The 23,593-nt window shown below is 39.0% G+C and overlaps 1 protein-coding gene across 2 annotated transcripts in view; it reads left to right on the top strand.

Moving 5' to 3' along the window:
- LOC145905299 (contactin-associated protein-like 5) overlaps nucleotides 1-23,442 on the top strand; it is a 34,250-nt gene extending 10,808 nt beyond the window's left edge. The window contains exons 2-6 of one of the 2 annotated variants that reach the window (XM_082992454.1): nucleotides 20,470-20,560; nucleotides 20,621-20,725; nucleotides 22,660-22,841; nucleotides 22,908-23,031; nucleotides 23,092-23,442. In XM_082992454.1, coding sequence (XP_082848580.1) covers nucleotides 20,470-20,560; nucleotides 20,621-20,725; nucleotides 22,660-22,841; nucleotides 22,908-23,031; nucleotides 23,092-23,282 — 693 coding nt within the window. In that variant the 3' untranslated portion in view covers nucleotides 23,283-23,442. The remainder of the gene's footprint in view (nucleotides 1-20,469; nucleotides 20,561-20,620; nucleotides 20,726-22,659; nucleotides 22,842-22,907; nucleotides 23,032-23,091) is intronic. The other variant, XM_082992456.1, reaches the window with a different exon arrangement.
- The last annotated feature ends 151 nt before the right edge of the window (nucleotides 23,443-23,593 follow it).

The following is a 23,593-nucleotide window of genomic DNA, read 5'->3' as shown; positions in this document are numbered from 1 at the left end:
TGGGATGAGACGTTTGCAGTGTGTGATTTGGGGACGATCATGAAGCAATACAAGATATGGAGAAAAGAACTTCCTCGTGTTGAAGTATTTTATGCAGTTAAAGCAAATGCATTGAGGCCAGTGATAAACACGTTCACTGCATTGGGGTGCGGATTTAGCTGTGAAGGCAAGGTAACCGTAAAAGTGTTTATTTTATTTATGATTGTAATTCTCTGTGAAACTGGTACGAAGAGATTTTATGGTCAGATCAACTTTAAAACATTAAATTTATTTTTCTTGCAATTTACGCATGTGAGCGTCCAACGCATCAGTCGTTTTTGATCGGGTACAAAATGTTTAGAGTGAGCTTGAATTAGTGTTGAGCTGTGGGATAAAACCGAGCGCGATCCTCTACGACCATCCTTGCAAAATGATTTCTCACATTACCTACGCAAAAGATAATGACGTCAGTATGATGACGTTCAACACGTTAGAGGAACTACAGAAGATCAATAGACTGTTTCCAAAGGCCAGGTATTACTACTTGTACAGCACAAAAACATTGATCAATATACTTTACATTAAATGTATTGTCTGCATTTTGCTTATACATTATAATAGAAAGCTTTTCCTTGCAGACCTTTACTTCAAATGAAAGAAAACACACCAAAATCGCACCTTTGCAATGAGTTTGGTTCTGGTATTGAATATTTCAAGCAACTTGTGTCTGAAGCAAAAGAACTTGACGTGAAAATGATTGGCATCAGGTTGTTCACTTACAAATTTCAGCAATATACAACAGTTACCTTAATGAACTTACAGTTATTTTGCCTTTCAGCTTTAGCGTGGATGGCGATCGATCTGTAAAAGATTTAATAAAAGATTCACGAAATTTGTTCATTTTTGCTGAACAATTCGGATTTAAATTTGAACTTCTTCACATTAGTGGGAGATTCCCAGAGGAGAAATCTGAAACTGTTGAACTTTTCGAAACGGTAAAAGAATTCGAATGCCCACAGATCACGAATTCAATTATAAAAAAATAAACTTTTAGAATGAGTCAGATTGATTATCTTTCCTGAGTAAACAATGCGAAGTTTGTTTTATTGTTTTCCAGTTGTTAAAATAATATTTGCTTTTAAAATATGGGATTTGTCTGCAGACGGCAAATGTAATTCAAGAAATGCTTGAAAAATACTTTCCTGTTGCGAGCGGCGTCAGGGTGATTGCTGAATTTGGATGGTTCTTTACAAAAACAGCAATTGCTTTGGTCACAAATGTTTCTTCCAAAAAAGTTACCAAAGGTGATGACGTTCCAACCGCCATCTCAAAAAATTGTTTCGTTTTACAGTTTCAGTGCTGATAAACCACAAAATACCAGTATCACGTCGATCTGTATTGACGACTTCACAAATAAACAAGATCGTTTTTATAGATCGCATCTTCTACCATGTGGGTGATTCCATCTTAAACAACTTCTTCCTTGCTTATATTGAAAATTTAAAGCTTGTTTCCATCCCATTACAGGTTTCTATTAAATAACATTTATTTTTTTGTAATTCGTGTAAATGAAAAACGTGATTCTTTATAGCAGACTGGAGATGGCAAGGCCCACCCATCCACTATATATGGCACAATACTTGGTGGCATCGATATTATTGCAACAGATGTACTGATGAATGAAAATAAATGTAGGCGAATGGATTTACTGGGATGGTAAATGTTATAAAATAATTCTAATGGCTATCCGTTAAGTGGCTGTTAACCAATTTAAGCTTCATCGGGTATTCGCGGCTTTGTTGCAATCTCCTCGTTTGGATTTAACGGTCATGTCACGTACAAAGCTTGTTACTTCGTTACTGAATCAGACTGGTAAGTCCTACTAAATCCATCCTTTATATTCATTTATGAGTGTTATGTAAAAGCTGACAATGACATAGCCTACAGCAGTAGTTTACAACCTTTTTATGGACAAGGAATCTTTTTATAAAATCATGAAGTCTCTCACATAAAATTAACCTGAAGCTCTTGTGACGAAGCAAGTTGTATATTCGTACAAATAAACATATGGGGGTGACGTGATAGACGAAAAAGATTTGAAACCAAACTTTTAAACAAATTGCACGGAAAACAACTGATAAAATCTTCATGCAAAAGATGTTTGTTTTTGCTCATTTACGGACCCCCTGGAACCATTCCACGGACCCCAGCTTATCTCAGGTTGGGAACCACTGGCCTAAAGCTTCGATGTCAGCATTTATCTATTTTGCTTTCACCTGAGTTTTCCCGTTTGTTCTTAATACTAACCAGTCGTCGGGTTTGTATTTATAGCCTTAAAATTGTTCATTTACTTTTGTAGGGAAGAATTGAAAAACATTTCAGTGGATGCATCCATGCTTCCGAACATCAAAAATTCAATTTAATTTCAATAAATAAAACTCTGCTTACATGAATTTAGAACACTGGTGCCTGCATCCTTTGCACGGATTCCATTTTAAATGAAAACCTACTTTGTTTACATAAGCTTGGTGTTTCGGTTTTGGTCGTCGTACAACGCTTTATTATATCGCATGAATAGGTCGTGTTCATGCGTGATACTATGATGTTTATACCTCCACAAGATTACACCGTAAATGATCACGAAGGTTACTTAATCGCTACAGTAACAGTAACATCAAATGAAGTAGTTTTTAGATTAAATATTCAATTAATTTATCTGGTAATGACCACCCTATCAGTCTGTAGCAATGTACAGTCTTGTCTTTTTTCCACTCAGCGGTAATAAATAAAACCAGCCATCCCATAATACTGAAATACCTGTGAACATTATGATCAGATTATTAAAACTGTGATCGCCAAATACAAAGGGCCTGCGCAGTGGGGCGATCCTGCCTTGGCATTACTTCTGCGTTGTCTGATTACGGTGGTGGAGATCCTCTACGTGTGTAATGGTCGCCTGACAAGTTATACGCTTGCGCACCAGTGTACCTTGGCCACAACATACCCCGTGAAACCACTGAGCTCCTGTTGCTCAGTTGGCAGAGCTTTGGGCCTGGTTAGCCCAGGGTCGTGAGTTCAAACCTCACCGGGAGCTTGATTTTTCAGATCTCGCTCCAACAACTTGTCAGGAATAGTGGCTGATCCAGCTTGGCTGCAATGCCTTGGTTGCGAAGCCTGTGATCCTAAAAGTCAACTTTGGATTTGCTTTGCAAAATAGGTCGGTTTAACAAGCTTTGTTTCTGTCTGTCCTCGACCCTGAAAGGCAAAATTAAGCCTTTGGGTTGAAACTGATCCTTCTTCCTGGTTTTGAGATACATCAATCTTCAAAATAATATATACACTTTTATTCTTAACAAGTGCCAACATGAGGCAGGCAACGTTAACTTCAATCCTTTCCACAGTAACAGTTTACGTGGCAACGCAACAAATAGAAAGCCAGGCACAGCACTTGCAAAAGCTAACGACATTCAGAGAGGATATCATCGCGCGATGCAGGGATGAAACAACGATTCAAAAAACATACATCGAAAGCAAAATAAACTTGCGCTGACATGATCAGCCTTGGGTCAACGCTAGCAGACGCGATATACTGGAAATTACACACAACACAACGGCCTGCTTGGCGCCAGTGATATACAATATAACCATTAAGCCAAAACTTAGTTTTTGTAATAATGAATTCGTTGCAAACACAATATACTTTATTTACATAATGCAATAAACAAATTGACTGGAAATATATACATTGCATCCAAAACTACCTGTTTGAAAAAAAATCATTTTAAGCGGGTTTTGTGCAATAAGAAAAGCTCATTTACACACTAGGTCTGGAGTCCGCATATAATGAGTCGCGGCCTATTTTGGGTGGCCAGACTGTCAGTTTCGAGTCGAGAAAAATTTGAAAACAACTTCCTTTGATTGTTGCGTCACAGTTATTGACTAGAACTAATTGGTCGTGATCAGCATTTTTCTTCTCAACAGACTCTTTACATGATTTCTTTTCATAATTGATTTCTTTTCCTATCCCTTCTATAAGCCCAAATATGCTTCGCTTCCTGTGAGCGTTTTAAAACATTGTGTATCGGATTCGTAGATTTTTGTGACGTTCTTCTAAAACCGACGGATCCACATAGTTTCCGTCACATAACTATGAATTAAACAACAAGTTGTATCACCGATTTTTATCTTTTAAAGCACACGAGCTTCTGCGAGAGATTCCTCGCTTCACCACTGCAAATAAATATGACACAATGTAATGCGGATGTTTTTCACGCAATAATTAAGCTCTTTAAAGTGTTATTATATGACCAACATTGCTTTTATGTCCGTCCATTCGTTGTCACATTATCTTGGCAGCGTACACATGTCTTGATGTACACGACGTTTATATATATTTGCAGCAAATCTCATCACCAGAAAGGGAGAACAAAAAAAGAGAGCTTAATTACATCCGGGTCATTGTTCTGCAAAAAAGTTACGGAAAAAATACTTGCTAGGGAACTGGTCGAGCAACATCACGTTAACCGCTTTAACTCCATCACAACAAAAAATGGGTTTCATGACTCCCTACACAAACCATGATTCCGCGGAACCGTTTCGATAATAACAATCGTCATTTTGCTTGATTCGTGACGTACTCTACTTACATTTTTTTAAATATCTCGTATAAGTAAAAAGTCATCAATCAGTATATATGCAAAAAAGGAGGGCAAAAAAATGTAACATGTCCATTATCATCAAGGCCAATTTTAGAATAATGTGGCAAAAGCACGTCACGCCATAGAGATAGTGAACATCCGAAAATAATGGGCTTACGCGAGTTATTCGTCCTCTTGTAAAATATTTTTATTCAAAAGATAAGGAACGATTTCGTACTTACGGTTTTTGTACCTCCAGTTGTTGAAATAACCAGATCACGTCGAAGTGGAACCAATGTTGCGTTTAACGCGTGTAATTCTATATAATTCGTATATCTAACACCAATCATGTATGACAATCTTTTATTGAGATGGCTGAAACGTACGGCAGCAGTCCAAATGAAACCACAAGAAATGGAATCGTGCGGAATCACCACAGAATGGGTGGATTCACCTTCACGTCCCCCACCAACAACACAAGCAAATGCAATTCATTATATAGTGGCACTGGTCAAAGGCGCCCGCGAGGCATGTCAGGGCGGACCAACACGTTACAACAGTTTAGAGTCGAGGTTATTTATTTAGAGTCAGGGCGGTCGTTTGTAATTAGTATTGTGTAATCCTATTGTACGTTGGAAACCGGTCACGAATATAAACAATGCTAATATTACATTTTAATATTAGTATTCACTGTGTTCGCTGAAATTTGTAACTACATCAAAATATATCTAGCGCACAAGTGCTAATTTACATGGAAATACGTCAAAATTGTTTTTTAAATGCGTTTGGACATTAGTTTACGTCGAGACCAAGCGGTCCACGCGATGAATGCGTGATAGGCGCGGGTCTAGGTCTGCGCATTGCGATCATTGAAACGTGATAAATCAAGGGAAAGTGACTTTTGTATCGCAACAATTGACAAATTAGTCTGTCATGACAATGTAGTTATGCGTAATAAACAATTAACAAACAACAAACGCAAGCACTGAGCACTTCCTTGCTTAATTGCTGGCTGCAATTAAAGTGTTGTATTGATTAACGTAACATTGGTCAACAGTTTTAGGTTGGATTATGCGCAACTTTTCTTTGAACTCGACATTTATCATTTGGATTATTGTTATACTTGTTTCAACTACGCAGCATAAATGTGTATTGATATTCGCCAGCAGGTATAAGTGAATCTTCTATATTTTCAATGTAGTTGTAATTTTGTGGCAAATTTAACGTTGGCGTTTACTTTGTTAATTTCCATGTGATGACTGGGCAATTATTTACAGATATTCAAAGTCGAGGTTGTTTGACAATGTTGAAATTGATCTTGTTTGGAGTTTTGTTGATCGGCCATCTTGCTATAACTCACCAACAACAACAAGTATGCAGAGTTGTTTGTGACGGACAAGAACAAGGATCAGAGATAGAACATTCCGGCTTAAAAGGTGCCAGAGGAGAGACTGGAAGACCAGGAGAGATGGGACCACGTGGACCTCGAGGTCACCGAGGTGAAAAGGGAGACCAAGGACCTGTGGCTGGCAAAGAAGAGTTGATGAGACTTGTAACAGGTATAAGATTCTTCTCTAAACACTTTTCGACAAAATTTATAATTGGATAGGGAAACTTTAACAGACCAAGCAATATAGATAAATATTTGATACAAACACAGCAGTACAACAAATCCTCTACACAGTCAACTGTCATCAAATCATATTAAAGTAATTTTTACTAAATACTTTATTTACAGAGTTGTCGAACAAAGTGGATCAGCTGCAAGGTCAACTGAGTAACACTTCCAACAGTTGAGTTTCATTTTCATTTAAGTTGATATCTCATATACGTGTCAAGCTAACAAATGCTAAAACCTTTGCCCGTCATTCACGTCATGACACCCTTCTGCCTCTAGGGGTGTAGATATATGCGTGCTCACCAATCACGTGACAATTATTGGTAGAGACTCAAACCCACTCCGTAACGGAACAGTCCGTCGGGGTTACTGCAGATCACTCATGACGTACCACCCATAGAAAAGCAGATTCTTTTTAAAAATAGTTTGTTTTTATGAAATATATTGTTTTATGAAGTACAAAATTAGTTATCTCTCTTACTCTTGCAATCCTCCTGGCAGTACGATACAAGTGACAAGGATGTATATTAAAGATTTGTTTTGTGCAAAGTAAGTATTGCATCAACCACAGTCAAGATTTCAATCACTTGTCAGAGGTCAAGCTAAAGCTATTTTTAATAAGATTTTTTGACTCAGAGAATTTTTTTACCTTTTTAGTCCCAAACTCTTTGACTGACGAAAAACATGTCAACTTGTTTAACGTAAGTTTTATTGACAGCCTTGGCGAACAAAGTTGATCAACTGCAGCGTGAGCAGAACCGCACATCTAACAGTTAAGATAGAGTGGCTGTTCAAGCTAAGCTGCAATGCTTGGACTGCCAAGCATACAAATCTAATGATCGCGATACGATAGGTGTGATCGCCAAGCAAGGACCTGCGCAGTGGGGCGATCCTGCCAATCATGCCATTGCATGAAATATTACTGCGTTATCTGATACGGTGGTAGAGATCTCCTACGTATATGTGAAGGTTGCCTGGCAAGTTGTGCGCTTGCGCACCAGTGTACCTTGGCCGCAATATACCCCGTGAAACCAGTGAGCTCCTGTAGCTCAGTTTGGTAGAGCGTTGGGCCTGGTTAGCCCAGGGTCAAACCTCGCCGGGAGCTTGATTTTTCAAATCTTGCTCCGACTTGTCAGGAAAAAGTGGCTGATCCAGCTAGGCTGCAATGCCTGGGCTGCCAAGCATGCAAATCTAACAGTTAAGTTCATGCACTTAACATTCAATATCCACTCACACATCGAATATTATATTCACAGAGTTGTCGAACAGAGTGGATCAACTGCAGAGTGAGCAGAACCGCACATCCAACAGTTAAGTTCATGCACTTAACATTCAATATCCACTCACACATCGAATATTGTATTCACAGAGTTGTCGAACAGAGTGGATCAACTGCAGAGTGAGCAGAAGCGCACATCTAACAGTTAAGTTCATGCACTTAACATTCAATATCCACTCACACATCGAATATTATATTCACAGAGTTGTCGAACAGAGTGGATCAACTGCAGAGTGAGCAGAAGCGCACATCTAACAGTTAAGTTCGTGCACTTAACATTCAATATCCACTCACACATCGAATATTATATTCACAGAGTTGTCGAACAGAGTGGATCAACTGCAGCGTGAGAAGAACCGCACATCTAACAGTTAAGTTCATGCACTTAACATTCAATATCCACTAACACATCGAATAATATATTCACAGAGTTGTCGAACAGAGTGGATCAACTGCAAGGTCAACTGAGTAACACTTCAAACAGTTGAGTTTCATTTTCATTAAAATTGATATCTCATATATGTGTCAAGCTAATGAGCATTAAAGTATGATTGTGTGCAACAACAAGTTATAAATATGCGCAAAAGGGCCAAAATAGTCAAAAAGAGCAGCAGACAGGTGTACACACTGTTTCGGCCTGTAAAGTCTCATCAGTGCAACTGGTGGCCGTGGCGCATGCTAGCTGGTAGACTAGCAGGCACACAGATTTCCACTTAGTGATACTCTTCGGTCAATCGTCGATATGTTGAGTACCAAAGTAGGTACAAATTAACACAGACGAACCACGTGGAGCGCACTATGGCCAAACAACTGTTTGGGATCCAATAGCAACATATCGACGATTGACTGACAGGTACCACAAAGTGGAAATCTGTGTGCCTGCTAGTCTACCAACTAAGATACAAACGTTTTTCAAAATTCTTAACCCTTACATGGGATTGAATCGCGATGCAAAAAGTAAAACATTCACGTGCCACAGAATACATTGGGACAAACTAAACATTGAATCACCGTACTTAAGAAATAAATCGTCTACCAGAAGTTTCAGCAGAAAACTGCACAATGGGCATATTCCTACATTAAACATTTCACTTGTAAATTTGCTGAAATGTGTCGGCAAATCAAGGTGAAACAGATAACAGCAACCTCCTTCTTATATTAAAACCTCGACCCACTTCATGCGTCCGTTGTTTGAAATCAACCAGAATTCATCACAGTATTTCTGTAGGGCTGGAAAATCTTAACGAATTTGATCAATTACACCCCGTATCTTGCAAAACCTCCCCACTTCAAGGTCGCCAACGTCTCAGATCTGGAGAAGAGGTTTACTGTGAAGATGGCTGGCAGGTATTTGTATTAATATTGTACCAAATAGCAAGCACTGCACCGACAACACAGAATGATATTACCGACGTTTAATTATCTTAACTTTGTTGTTTAATGCATGGCAACCTTTACCCCCCCAAAAAAAAATTATAACTTCGCGAATGCTTGCGCTCTTTTACGTGACGTAGAGCGTGTTGATTGGACACTGCATTGGCAAGCTTGGTATGAGTCAGCAGATCATGTATTGGTCTCTATAGTCAAAACAGCATGAGGCCTCATTGCAACACACGTAAACGAACATGGAGTTGCATGCAGTCGTTACCATTGTCACGTTTTGAGTGTTTGTGGCTGATATTAAGTTATGATTAGGTGTTCCAGCGTCGTTATGATGGATCTGTGAGTTTCGATAGAGATTGGGTGGATTACAAGAACGGATTTGGGGATCTATCAGCAGAATTTTGGATGGGTTTGTATTCAAATAAAGCAATCCTATACTAAGTGCAAATGTGGCAAAACTTTGAATAATGATTTGTTTTAGGTTAAATGCAATTACTGAATGGTTTGTGACAAATATTGCACACCCAGTTAATATCCAGGCCTACAAAGCAAATCGTTTCAAGCACGCTAACAATCCTAGAGTCAATATCAGTTAATCCAATTTAAATTCCAGTGTTTTCAGCAATATTATTACAATCAACAAATTTTATCAGGTTTGGAGAAACTGCATCAAATCACCAGTGCGTCCACTAGATGTCGCCTTCGTGTTGATCTTCAGGATTTTTCTGGAGGTCAAGGTTTTGCCGAGTATAGGTAAGAAGACTATGACATATTTAACGTTTTCATTTTAATGCCATTGTTCCAACGATAATTTACCCGATGCTGCCAGGTCGACCAACAAAATTTTTAAAGACATTAGGGGAATACCCCCCTTATTACATCAGTTTCCCAAAATTCGGGATTTAACTTTGAAGCAACACAGAATATTCTTGCTGTGTTTCAATGCATTTACTCGTTTCGGAATAATTGTGAAACAAAAAGTTTAGATACCGCACACATATAGGGATGGTAATCAACTCGTAACGACCCCACATCACAGTTGTTGAAGTTTGCGCGATCTCTTGGTCGCGGATTGCTGTTTACACTGGAAGTGGGAAATGAGATAAAAAACGGTTAAGAACCACTGCCTTAGGCGATAGTCGCAGTGTTGCTGGAAAGTCTGTTGCCCAGATGAGTTTATGCGGTCGTTGTTGCCCAACTCCTTGTGGTAAAATCTTGAGTGCCAAGTACTGACCTTTGCCAAAACGTTGCATCTTGACTTGAAAGTTAGACTTTTCCGCTTTGTTTTTCAGCTACAATAAAGCATCTTTGTAATCGCCTTAAATGAACGTTTAACCGAGGCACACGATCCCTGCCAGTGACGTGGGACTAGATATATTAAGAAACTCTGTCACAAACAACATAGTTAAATGCGGGTTACAGAATAGTCTCGGCAAAACTCATCTAACATTTGCTTCTCCTGTAAGATTGATTGACATCTTATTTAAATGAAACAGGTTCCAGGTTGCTTAAAAATTGACCTTAAGTCGTTTGTGAACTTAAAGTTGAAAATATCTGGGTTTTCTTCTTAAAACTTCTAATCCCACTCTGTGTTTATTGCTTAGTTGACAAATAATTATCCCACAGAACACGACACAATGTAAGACATTTGTCGTTTATTACGTCATAAAGGGTTTAATTTTTAACACACATTTTTATGAGCAACAAACCAATGTAAGCGGATTAATTTAAAACAACAAATTATCCGTTGTTATTTAAATTACATTGTATTAAATTAAACATTATGACATTGTTGTTTTCAGTTCTTTCAGCATTGGCGATGAAGGAAGTTCTTACACAATTACTATATCTGGATATTCGGGGAATATATCAGATGCCATGACTGGGTCGCACAGTCTAAACGGGATGGGATTTACAACTCGCAACAGGGACCATGATAAGTGAGTAATAATGATACAACGTGTCTGATTATATTTCTGTTTCAAAAAAAAGTAAATCAAGCTGTTTGAAAAAGATGAAATGCATTTCCTTAAATAGTTGATTTTCGTTGACAAAAGTTAACCGCCTACCCTAAATCAATAATTGTAAAAATCAATTGATCTGAAACAGGGGATTTCGTTAAAGTTTTAGTTAAACACAAGTTTTAAATAAGTTGGAACACAGAGTTGTTGATAACCGACCTAATTATAATTGCAGGTCTTTAATGAGTAATTGTGCTGTGACTCATGGTGGAGCTTGGTGGCATCGTGATTGTTCAGTTGCCGTTCTCAATGGTCTGTGGTCGAGAACTTCTACTGATTTCCACACTATGCGTTGGTACTATTGGAAGAGATCAAAGGGCGGAATAATGAGTTCTGAGATGAAAGTGAAATGCGAATAAATGCTGGGGAGGTTTAAAGTGACGAAAATTAACATGGTGTCGTTAGTTACCATGGAAACGTTGTGTTGATTTACAATTATTGACCGACATTGTAAATATTTTCACCTGTTTTGATAAAGGCTTTAAATCGTAAATATCAGGAAAGCAATTATAACGAAGCAAATTTATTCCACAAATCCTTACAATTTTTGTGTTATAACGAACGTCACCTTTCTGCATGTTTTTTATTATCAGTAGGGCGTTACTAAAAACGTCTACACCAACACTGCCGTATATCTGACTCCTGATAAAAAGATTGCTATCAAACCTACAGTTAATCGATCAGTTTAATAAATAATAAACAAGCGCACGAGGATTAACAATAACACGTTACAAACCACGTGTACTAAAAGTCTCTGTCCTATATGTTCTATATCCTTCTATATAAATATATGTGGCCCATATAGAAAATGCATACCGGATTATTTGAGTTCGGATTATCCCGTGACTCGTTTGAAATGCTGGAAGTTTCGACGAACGAATAGCACGTTCGCCGTAAATGAGTTAAACTTGGTTTACAGCATGATTATTATCCGACGTTAATAAAAAAACGGTTGATGCCAAAAAAACACAACATAATAATTGCAAATGCGACCTCGACAATACTTCTTATTACATTGTCTGTGCTTCGGATGCCACTTCTTCCATGGAATTATGTCAACGTTTCAATTACATATTGACAACACATTCCGTTTTATCATTTCTTGTGTATCATGTCGTTGTTGTAATATCGTATAAAACCGTTTCCATGCTTTATGTTGATAATCCTTGTAAATATAAACATTGATCCATTAGATTTGACAGTTGATTTCTGATTCGAGGATGTCAGTAAATTTGATTCAGTTCAGTTTGGCTTTCTCTGATAAACCCCGAAAATGCGTTCACGCCAATTTATCGCAAATATTTACAGAAATGCGCGGATATCGCAGCGCCATTTCACCGACTTGTGGGAAAGGTTTTATGTAAGGGTAAATTGTGTAACAAGGTTTCTTGTCAACATCCAGGTCCTCATTGCAGCCCAAATGATGACGTCACGGCCGTGGGCCTTCGATTGGCGTCTGTCACGTGTTTCATTTGTGTTGTTGTTTTGTCTGTTCAGTTATCTGCCTACCACTGCGCACACCTTGCTGCAACTCATTCTTACTTGGCACTGATGATGAACACAGTGGTGTATGGAACGTTTGCTTCAGCATGAGTAGCACACTAGCTTTGACTTTCCTTTAAAAATCATTTTCTTGTCACCTCCCAAGGTTAGACCTCATACGCTCTTGTGTAATAACCAAACTTAACACAGCAGTTTGTGGAGGACACAGACGCGTCTGATGCGTCTGCCGGGTGCATTCCATGGCAAAATGCAGATGGCATGGAGAGAGTGAAGTTTTGTAGAATTGATTCCTGAACCCGAAATAAATTACTCGACAAATAGAATTTCCAGCCACCAAAAACCAAGGGTCATGACGTCAGTTTCAGGCCATGTGAAAAACCAGAATTTTTCAAAAAGATCTCAAAATACGAATTTCTTTTCGATTTCAATTCAGGATTTGTTTCTTTTTCAAAACCGAGCGACAGTGAAACAATAGCAGCAATTGGAACGTAACAATAAGCAAAGGTGACATAACTGGCTTGCCGCAGACGTACAAGGAAGTGTGTTTGTAAAACAACTAAATCGAAGAAGCAATAAATTGATGCAAATGTACAATAAATAATATTAGACAGATAACAATGGTAAAAGATAGGCAGTCTAAGGATAAAAGGGTTGACAACAGGTACAATAGCGCTCGGAATATTTCATGTTACGCGGTGACGTCGTTGTGTTGGTGGCGGTCGTCATGTTGGTGACGTCGTCGTGTTGGTGACGCTATTTAGATGTTAAAATTAAGAAGAAACACATGTTTGGACGTGGGTCATGATTGGGGCGAAATAATTGTGCATTTCGCGAGCTCAACCTTATTGGGACGCGAAAGACTAAGCCCGCAGAGCTTAACTTGTTCTGCGGTGAAGGAAATGTCCCCTCTTGACTCGGTCTGAAGTCTGAAAACATTCGCAGATCCCGCTCCGAAAGACTGGATCCTGAGAGGAAGACACAATAACATGTTCAACTCAGGGAATGTAGCTCGAAAACCATGTTTAATTGTTTGCAACAGTGGTTATGAGCCATTTCAAACGTCAGAGCTGAATTAGAAACCGGCCGCAGCAAACCCGAGACCCATTTGAAAAAACTTTTTTTGTAAGTGGGCCGAAATGTTGAAACATTTGACCGCCGTAGTTTACCAACAATTTTGTTTTCTGACGCCAAATAAACCACAGGGAAATATGGACTCCACGTTACCCCACTATTATGGCAAGCGCCGCAAGAAGGGTAGTTCAGTTATTTCACAATTTGCTGATCCAAGTGCTTATTTCAGTTTAGCGGTTCCTGAACATGGATGCGTTGAGGCTCAATGTTTTTCGTAAATTGAACTGCATTATAAGGTTCACAGGCTTCGCAGCCAAGCTGGATCAGCCACTTTTCCCGACAAGTCGGAGCGAGATGTGAAAAATCAAGCTCAAGGTGAGGTTTGAACTCACGACCCTGGGCTAACCAGGCCCAACGCTCTACCAACTGAGCTACAGGAGCTCAGTGGCTTCACGGGGTATATTGTGGCCAAGGTACACTGGTGCGCAAGCGCACAACTTGTCAGGCGACCTTCACATGCGTAGAGGATCTCCACCACCGTAATCAGACAACGCAGAAGTGATACCATGCTTCGCATAGCAAGGCAGGATCGCGCCACTGCGCAGGCCCTTTACATTTGAACTGCATTATATTCACAAGACCGACAAGCAAAAACGTTAAGAGCCAGTAACTCCAACAAGTTTCGTATATTGCCACGTTGAAAACGAACCATTGTGTTCGATCAAACTTACTTTTCATTTGAGAAATGATCTAGGGACTGTGAGTGACCTCGTTTGAACACAGTTGCTCCCTGTGCCGATATCGCCAGAGTGAGAAGGGTTTGACCAAACTGCGCGTCGTGATTTTCAACTTTAAACAAGTAGGATCCGTATCCGGGCCACCGACGTGCAAGGTTAACATATTCAGCCTGAAACAAATTGTTGAGAAAAAAGGAATTAGACGGAATGAAGAGAACGCGAAGTATGCTGAACACAAAATTATGCAAATAATATTTAAACATCAAGCACCCAAATACAATGCCAATAAATATCAACCACGGGCAGAGATGCACCGACATCCAATAACACAAAACTCCAGTCTGAGTGTTTAATGAGATTATTGTGATACTGACCACGGCGTCTTCTTGCGGCATTCCTCTCAACCTCCTCCATCTATCCAGGACGTTTGATTTGACATCCTGCAGTTCCTCCAGGAAGAGAGTCCTCTTCATCTCACCGCTCTCACCTTCCTCCTTCACCTTCTTCATCCCTCTCTTCCGGAACGTGTGGAAGAGACTCGATCCCGGAAAGAATTAAAATCTGCCGAAACTCTTGACTTGAAAACACTTCGTTGCCAAAAAACGATTTGTTATCAATTTTAACGTTTCGGCCTCTATTCCCTTCATCCACAAATTAAAATCCTTTGTTGTTATTTATTTTACTAACTATTAATATACGAGCTGATTTAAAGAATGACGATTAGTTGTGGAATACGATTCATGCGCGGTTGGTGCCAAAGTCCAAATATAACTTTTTTTTTACAAAAACGACTTGAACGCGTGGGAACCATACATATGCGGAATAAAATGGCATGGGCACCGATAAAACCACAAGTTTATCGAGTCAGGCTTCATGTGAACGTATAACTAGCATGGGATGAAAGGATGTGTTCGAAGAGGGGGAGATCTACGTGGCGAGTTTGGAGTTTTACGTAATTTATGAGAACGTCTTAATTACCGAAAAAGGCAAATTGAGACCGAACAAAAATCTTTTCTCACAGAACGTTTCTTGGCTGGCATTGAGTTTGCATTTAATTCATTCGAGAAAGATTCGGTTCGTTTGAAGTAGAAGTCTTCGTTTTCGTTTGTGATCTCATAAGCGGCCATCAACTTGTTGATTGGATAATATTTGCCGATGTCTGCACTGGAAAAAGAATCCATGTTTTATATTGGCAAACGAAGTCTTTTAAGATATTTATACGGGCTGCAAATGCTGAGTGGCTCATTGCTTGCACTCATTTATACGAACTGCAAAGATTTTGTTTTCGATCCATTGAAATTTTAAAATTTTTACGCTTTTTTGTTTGTTTAATGGAACGAAGCAATGAAGATAAAGTTGCGGCTCCACTTAAATAAACTTACTCAATATTGATTTGATGGTAATTTCTTTCAGCGAATTGCAACCTCGAAGCTGCGATATCTTTCAGTACGTCATCAGTTAGAGGGTAAAGTCCTGTATTACTTGTTCGTGGACCTGCAACATTAGGGAAGGTCTGAGTTGATGTTTTTAATAAAGCTAGAGGTTCGATGAAATTTATATCCTGCGGTGGAAACTCCTGCGTCTAGAACTTAAAAAATACAAAAATGTGTAAAATATTTATTTTTATTCGAGCACTCAAGGTCAGTGTTTCACGCTCATGTACGGAATTCTAGGGCTCCCTGAAACCCACGTTAGATGCCAGGTTACCATGACGACAGAATCCATCGAAGCAAGTTTTCAAACAAAAAAACTAAAATCACGGATTGGATATAGAGAAATTCCCGACCCACGTCTTCGTAAACGAAGTGATATTCGATTAAGTCTTCCCGTGCATCAATCGGATCGAACACACAGTAAAATTTGAAGTACAATACCCATTCCGAATCCTTACCGCCACTATCCGGATTCGTTTGTGATTCCGATTGGCAGCATTGACCAAGCGCCAAGCGCCCGACCCGTACACTAAGCAAAAACCTGATCGGGATTCGTGCCCGGGTTATCCTGGGTTCAAATCCCGGTGTGGTCAAAAAAAAAATTCGAATGTTTTGCGTTACATGAAATAGGGTTAAAGTTCATGTTGGCGGGAGCAATTAAAAACATTTGGTAGTCGGATGCAAACGACATGATTTTGAAACACCTTAAGTTCCCATGTTTGATAAAAAAATTCAACTATTTTAAATATTTGCGAAATCTACTTTGTACGATAATATTTCTACATCTCCCTTGTGTTCGAATCTTGCGATTGTGTTCTTATTCCCCTCCACGTTCATTCCATGCTGGAGTTTCAGGACAACCTGAACATCAAAGTTGGACGTAAACTGTATAAAGTGACTCCTCAAATATAAAGTAAAAATATTTTGTGAATGAAACAACGAAACGCTCCTGAACACAGAAAAATGCAGAACATAATTTTCCAACAAATATTGAAAAGAAGCATGTTTGCCACCAACCAATAAGAACAGATAATTAGAAGAAAATAAAAAAAATTTACATCAAATACTTCCGAGTGTTCGCCATTACAATTTGTAACAAAACACTACTTACCTTTTCAGCAGTGGTGTAATAGTTGATGTAGATTTCGCATGTTGCGCCACCATAGCAGTTAATCACAGTGACCAGGTCCCTCATCTCCAGCACAGCACAAAATCTCAGCAGTGGAAGGAACCATCTCACGTCGGCGTGACGTCTGCTGACTCAGCGCATTTTCACCGAACTCGGCATAAGCTCACCAAGGGTGCCACGAAATCGCTCTTGTACCCTGATAACGGATGTTAATAAACAAACGGTGAAACAGGATCCCTGAATAATCATTACTGTACAGATTCCCAGGTATCTTATGGCACATTTGAAATATGCAGTCAACAGCGCGAGGTAAGATAACCTGGTTCTAAACTTCGCCTTAATTGTTTTAGATCTTACAAAATCACAGGGACGCTTTGTTTGTTCGAAATTGTACCCGCTGTAATGCAAAACTACTGCTTAGTAGCAAGTGCGTCTCAATGTGGCGCACGCCCCACCAGTTTGGCCCGGCAAAATCGTCGGTGGACGTGAAGGTTTAAGACATTTCTTGGCTTATCTCTTACTAAACGTGCATTTTGTTTAGAATATGTGGTGCTAAAAGTACACATGCTCGGTTTCGGCCTTTTTGCGTGTATACGAGCGAATTAGGTGGGGGTCTTTGATGGGGTCCCAACTCAAAAGTAAAGGTTGCTGCAAGCTGAAATTTGATATGCTTTGTTACAAAAGACATGTCTTTCGATCGATGCAAGTTTCGATTCGATTAGTAGTTTTCTTGTGACGTCACAATATTTCGTGAATCGTCCTTGTTCTAAACGTCACTATACACTATCGGTGTCGCACAATCGAAATATATCTTTAAACTTAACTTTGGTGTAAAGTAGAGGGTTAGACTTTTCTGACGATGCCGCTATTGGGCCAGTGGTTTTTGCTCTGTGATCCTGACAATTTGGACAATTTGGTGGTGAAAAGTGTAGGCTACATGTTGTTTGTTTTTTTTCGTAATAACTACGGTCTACTTTGGCGTGTTTGTTTAAGAAGGCATTTAATAAATCAGTAATAGTCACACAACGCAATGCAGGTTACTTGTGAGACTTTTAAATTTTCATCAAACAACATTTACGTTTTGTGGGTGTTGTACCTAACGAAGTATGCTCCTGCAGTTCGTTGACGGGCGTAGCGCGTACAGAGAGGAAAACTTCGAAATCTTATAAATTTCGTTACGTCACCTAAGGACAAACTTGAAGCTTTGCTCGGTTTCACTTTGAGGTATTAATTTATCGCATGAAGGATAAAAATCTCATTTCGATAAATAATTGCATGAAATTTTCATACATTCACTTTGAAACTTCATGCCCCAATATTATGCCAAAAATTTGAAAGAAATTTAATTATGAATTGTGTTTGTTGATGCTTCTTACACAGTGAACAAGTATGGGCTATCTCCTGTTAACTCTTGAAATTGTAGGGAAATTGTAGAGGTTTTATTCCACTTTTTTCCTACAGGTCATGGTTGTACAAACACGTTTAAATAACAGATAAAATGAGACTCTGTATCGTTGGAATTTAGTTAGAATACCTCGATATTTTGGTATTGGGCGTTTAATTGTCGATTTTTTTTCTTTGGATTTGCTCTACAATAAAACTTCATCGACTTTTTCCTCCCTCTTTTGTAAAGTACATGATCAATGCATCTAGACAAAAATCAGACACGTTTTGCTTGGATTGGCCTTTTTCCTTTAAGTTGCCTTTAAACATTATACAGCGTGGCAAATGGCAGTCTTGCTGCATTTAAAGTATTCAAAATATTCAGAAAGACTGTTCAATCTGATGGTAAGCAATAAAATATCCGAGTCCATAGAGTGTAAAGTTACATCGAGGTGGAACAAAACTTATAATAATGCAAGTTAGCGCTGCAAGGCCATTATAATTATACATAAACCAAGAAATGTTTTGTGATTCTCGCAATTGGAAACGGACGTTATATTCACAAGGTCTTAACTGAACAAACCAAATTGCCATCCTGCACCTAAATGCTTTATCATACAATGCCAACATTAGATTTACTTAAAACATAATGATAAACCACAGCCAAGAAAGCAGTTCGTTGTAGTTCGATCAGCAGTATCATATTTTGTATTAATGTTACTCTGGTGCCGATAGTACGATGAATCAGCAATTAACGCCGCCTCAAACTAATACTTTCTATCAACCCACAACTATTTGGCCCGGTAAACATGTGTGAGTTGTGTGTAGGTAAGAATGTATGTTTGTGTCAGTGTATGTAATTGCATTCATCATTCAGGAAAATATTTGTTGCTACAAAACGTAGGTAAATTTGGTAATTTATTTGCACACAGGCATTTTATTTTTTGTACGGAAAACTAGAGCTCCCATAAATACACTTTTAAGAGACGCTCAAAAAATGTTCATATTATGTTTTTATTAATGCTTAAAGTTCTGTCTGGGAAACGCATTGCACAGGACATTCAAGCAAGCTGAAAGCGTCATTGAACTGAAATGCGCTAAGCAATTTCTTATTGAATTAAACTTCTTTCATTGCAACAGAACGGGAAGTTGCAGATATCAATAGCTGGATATCTGCTGACCCTTTGAGTCTTTGCATACGTGAAAGGTGCAGCTGTAGTTTGGATCTGTAAAGCTACTCCAATGCATAGTCGTAAGGTTACAGTGTGTCATAACAAAAATCCTAAAGTATATCTTGATGTTTTATTGAGTTTAATTTGTGTTACTTACTAACTGACGTCATGCTTACATGGATGAAGCAATAATTATTGGGAGATAGCTTACAATGCCTGGGTTTGGTCACGAATTGTATTCTGGTAATATCAGTTCAATTTTTGAACTTTCATTTTGAACTTCGTTTCGTGTTGTACAAACCAATTACACCTTCTTTCTCGAGCGTCCCTAATGTTAATTGTGCATGTGTCAATAAATTGCATATTTTTCCCAACCTAATTGCTTGAAAATTTCCTAAAAAGTGATCGTTATTGTAGCCAGTTCTTCAGTTAAAGGTTTTCTCTTGTTTAACTATTCAATTCAGTTTAATACTAATATTAAAGGCGGCATAAATCTGTTTCATAAACGCACGATGCAGGTTTAATTTATTTGTTGTGTAATAACTGGTAGGGAAAGGGTTTCCATTACGTGTTGTCAGCACGATTTCCGATTTGCAAACACTACAGCGCCTAGTTTAATTATTTTCTCATTCATACAAAATTCGTTTGTGCTGCGTTGTCTATTTTTGACTTGGTGGTAATGAGTAATAAAAGTCCTTCCATAATGGTGAAAACAAAAAATATATTGTAAGTCGATTAAAATAAAAATTAAATAAAACATGCAAATTAAACTTTTAAAACAGGCATGAAACAATGAATTGCTCATATAATTTCCGTACAATTTTACCCAACAGAAACAAAACTAAGAAAATGTTTGGATTGTTTTTCTGTGTAGCGATATTTGTTCAAGCAGTAACAATCCAAGCAACACCTGTTGAAAACTGTAAGGGAACAATTATACAAAATTTTTGGGGAGACCAACTTCTAGCACAACATCAACCAGTCGGACCTTCTCCGCATGGGCCAGCTGGGCCACCAGGAAAACGTGGTCCTCAAGGCCCGGAAGGTCCTGTGGGCCGAAAAGCAAGTATTTTCAGATGATGAAATCATCAAACACAAGATTAAAGATGGAAATTTTTTTAAAGGGTGATATGGGAAGAAGAGGGCAGAAGGGAGAAAGACCGATGACCGAAATAATTCAACTGCAAAAAACAGTACATGAACTGAGCAAACGAGGTTATATAAATGTGATTGCGCTAAACATCAATATTTCTAATTTTCACATGTTAATTGCAGTTTTTAGTACACCGCGGACTTGTGACGAAGCTACAAATACATCTGGTTATTTTCTTATTTGGCCAACTGGAAGAAAACAAAAACCGTTTTACTCTGACTGCGAAGGTATTCTTGACTAGGGTACCAACAAACTTAAAATTTACAATTGCTGATTACTGCTCTTCTGGCAAATATTATTTTATCGACGTTTCGGCTGTTATTCAGCAGCCTTCATCGGGAGGAATGAAATGTAAATCAAGCAATGTGGACAATCTTGTGGCACATAAACAAAGAAAAAACGGTACAATAGAAAGAAGAAGTAAAAAAACGATAAGAAAGGGCGAACACACCTGCACTATATAATTATCAGTAACCACATGGGTTATCATGTTTTTTGGAGTGCGCGTGGTTTAACGGCAGAATTTCCCAGCAGGTGTCGGTGCACTGGGGAAAACAGAGTTTGGTTTTTGTCATTGAGTGACGATACATACGCATTAATTGTTCAATGACTCAATAAATATCCTCTTGTACCTATCGGACTCGCGTTACAAAATCATCATTCTTGTAAAGTTCATCGTATGCCTTTAGAGGTAAATTTGAAAAGTAAAAAAAAGATATTTTCGGTACTGCCATGGGGTCCCCACTTTCCGTTGTGGTCGCAAACATTGCTATGGAATCAGTTGAAAACAGGGCGTTGGCAACGTTTGTTAACCCTCCCAGTTTTTGGAGGCGTTATGTGGACGACACATTCGTGGTCGTGCGACGGGATGACGTACAGTCACTGCTCTCGCATCTCAACTCCACTGAACCGAGCATCGGTTTCACCATGGAGCGCGAGCGAGGGTGTAAGTTTTCTATTTCTGATGTTCTGGTTCGAAGAGAAGATCAGGGGACTTTCTCCACAAGGGTGTAACACAAGCCCACCGATTCCAACACGTTCGTTTTGTTCGGCGCACGCGATCGCACACAAGAGGGCGGTAGTACGCTCGTTGTATACTCGTCCCGAATCGTTGATAATTGATGACGCTGAACGAGAACAAGACTTGGGTTGTGTCAATAAAGCGCTTCTTGCTAACGGTTATCCCCGTTCCTTCCTCCGGCGTAATCAAAGCTTGACGCGGAGTAGTGATGAGGGGCGGTCCGCGGGTATATTTGTATTATCGCATATTTCTGGACTTTCGGAAACGTCAAAACGCCTGCTTGGCGACTTCAACATTCAGGTTTTTGAACGGCTGGCCGCTACCCTGCGTTCCTTCATGTCTCACCCGAAAGACCGCATGCATGATAAGCTCAACATGAGGGGTGTTGTCTGCAGCATTCCCTGCGGTGGCTGCAGCAGCGTGTACATTGGGGAAACTGGCCGTGCGCTAAAAACGGGGTTGAAAGAACACCAACGGGACGTGAAAAACCATGAGGAGAAAACTGCTCTTTCTCATCATGCGTCCGAAACAGGACATACGGTGGACTTTACAAGAACGATGATTTTGGAACGCGAGTCCGACAGGTACAAGAGGATGTTTTAGAGTCATTGAACATAAATGCGCACGCGTCGTCACTCAACGACAAAAAGCAAACTCTGTTTCCCTCAGTGTGCATACACCTGCTAGGAAATAATGCCGTTAAACCTCGCGCACTCCAGAAACCATGATAACCCGTGTGGTTACAAATAAGTATGCAGTGCAGGTGTGTTCGCCCCTTTCTTATCGTTTGTTCACTTCTTCTTTTCTGTTGTAGCGTTTTTTCTTTGTTTATGTGCCTCAACTTTGTTCACATTGCTTGATTTACTTTTCATATCTCCTGATGGAGGCTGCAGCATAAAAGCCGAAACGTGGAGAAACGTCGTTAAAATGAAGTTTGTCAGAAAGCAGTATTCAGCAATAAAATATGCCAGGTAACGTCAGAAACAATTGATTCAAAATTAAAAACTTTACAATTGTTTTCTCCAGTTCTTGATATGTATTGTTTAAGACAATTGATCTGCAGTGGAAATTTTTGCTTATGACTAAAGCCTGATAGCAGAATCAAACAACCAAACTGCCTAACATTAACTTTATTTCCAGTTCAACAAATCCAAGGACGAAATGTCGTAGCGACTCAAGTCGATCACGACAGTGAAAATGAGATATCTACTGGAAGTTGCGAACCTGCACTTTGCTACAAGAGAGATGTAACATACAATATTCCTTTGCAGCAATTAATTGGATTGATCAACGCTTCTCAACATTGCAGACAATTTATAAAAGTAATTGTTATAATTGTCAAACAGGGTTATATATCATTGTGTAAGTGAAACGTATCGTTTTTGTAGTATCGGTGTCAGGGAAGTCAACTATTAAGGGGTAAACATGGTGCATGGATTTCAAGAGATGGAACTGTTAAACGTAACTGGGGTGGAAGTGAGAGAGACAACTCCTGTGCGTGCGGAAAAACCGGTGATCAAAAACATGAGATTTGATTTGGTGCAAAAAAATAATAACAATGTATGTTTTCAGCATCTTGTATTGACAACCATTTCAAGTGCAACTGCGACCAAAACGCCGGAGGTTTGATGACGTCAGATGAAGGTTATTTGACCAACAAAGATGATCTTCCTGTTACTGGATTACAGTTCGGGGATACTGGGGACAATGGTGAAAACGGTTGGCATACACTTGGAAAGCTCGAGTGTTGGGGAAGAGCCTAAAATCTAAATGACGTAAAGCAAAGAATGTTTGTGTGACTAATTTTCCTGTTGCATCTTTCCTGGCTGAAGAGACGGAATGCACAATTTCTTTTCTTTCCATGTCTATTGCCAGATGTATAAATTTTTTTAAATTGTGGTTTTGTTTGTTGGTGCTTATTATACAGAGTAAAAAAATACTCATAATAAATTCTGGAATTTCAAACAAATTGAAGGATGTTTTTTGGCGAGGTCTCGCACAATCATGTTCATACATCTACTCTAGGCATCAAAAATTCCAGGTTCATAGAGTGTGATATTATATTATGTCATTA

This window comes from Ascidia mentula, chromosome 6 (genome assembly GCF_947561715.1).
Source record: "Ascidia mentula chromosome 6, kaAscMent1.1, whole genome shotgun sequence".
In the NCBI taxonomy this organism is placed as follows: Eukaryota; Metazoa; Chordata; class Ascidiacea; order Phlebobranchia; family Ascidiidae; genus Ascidia; species Ascidia mentula.
This window is presented reverse-complemented; position numbering and strand designations above follow the sequence as displayed.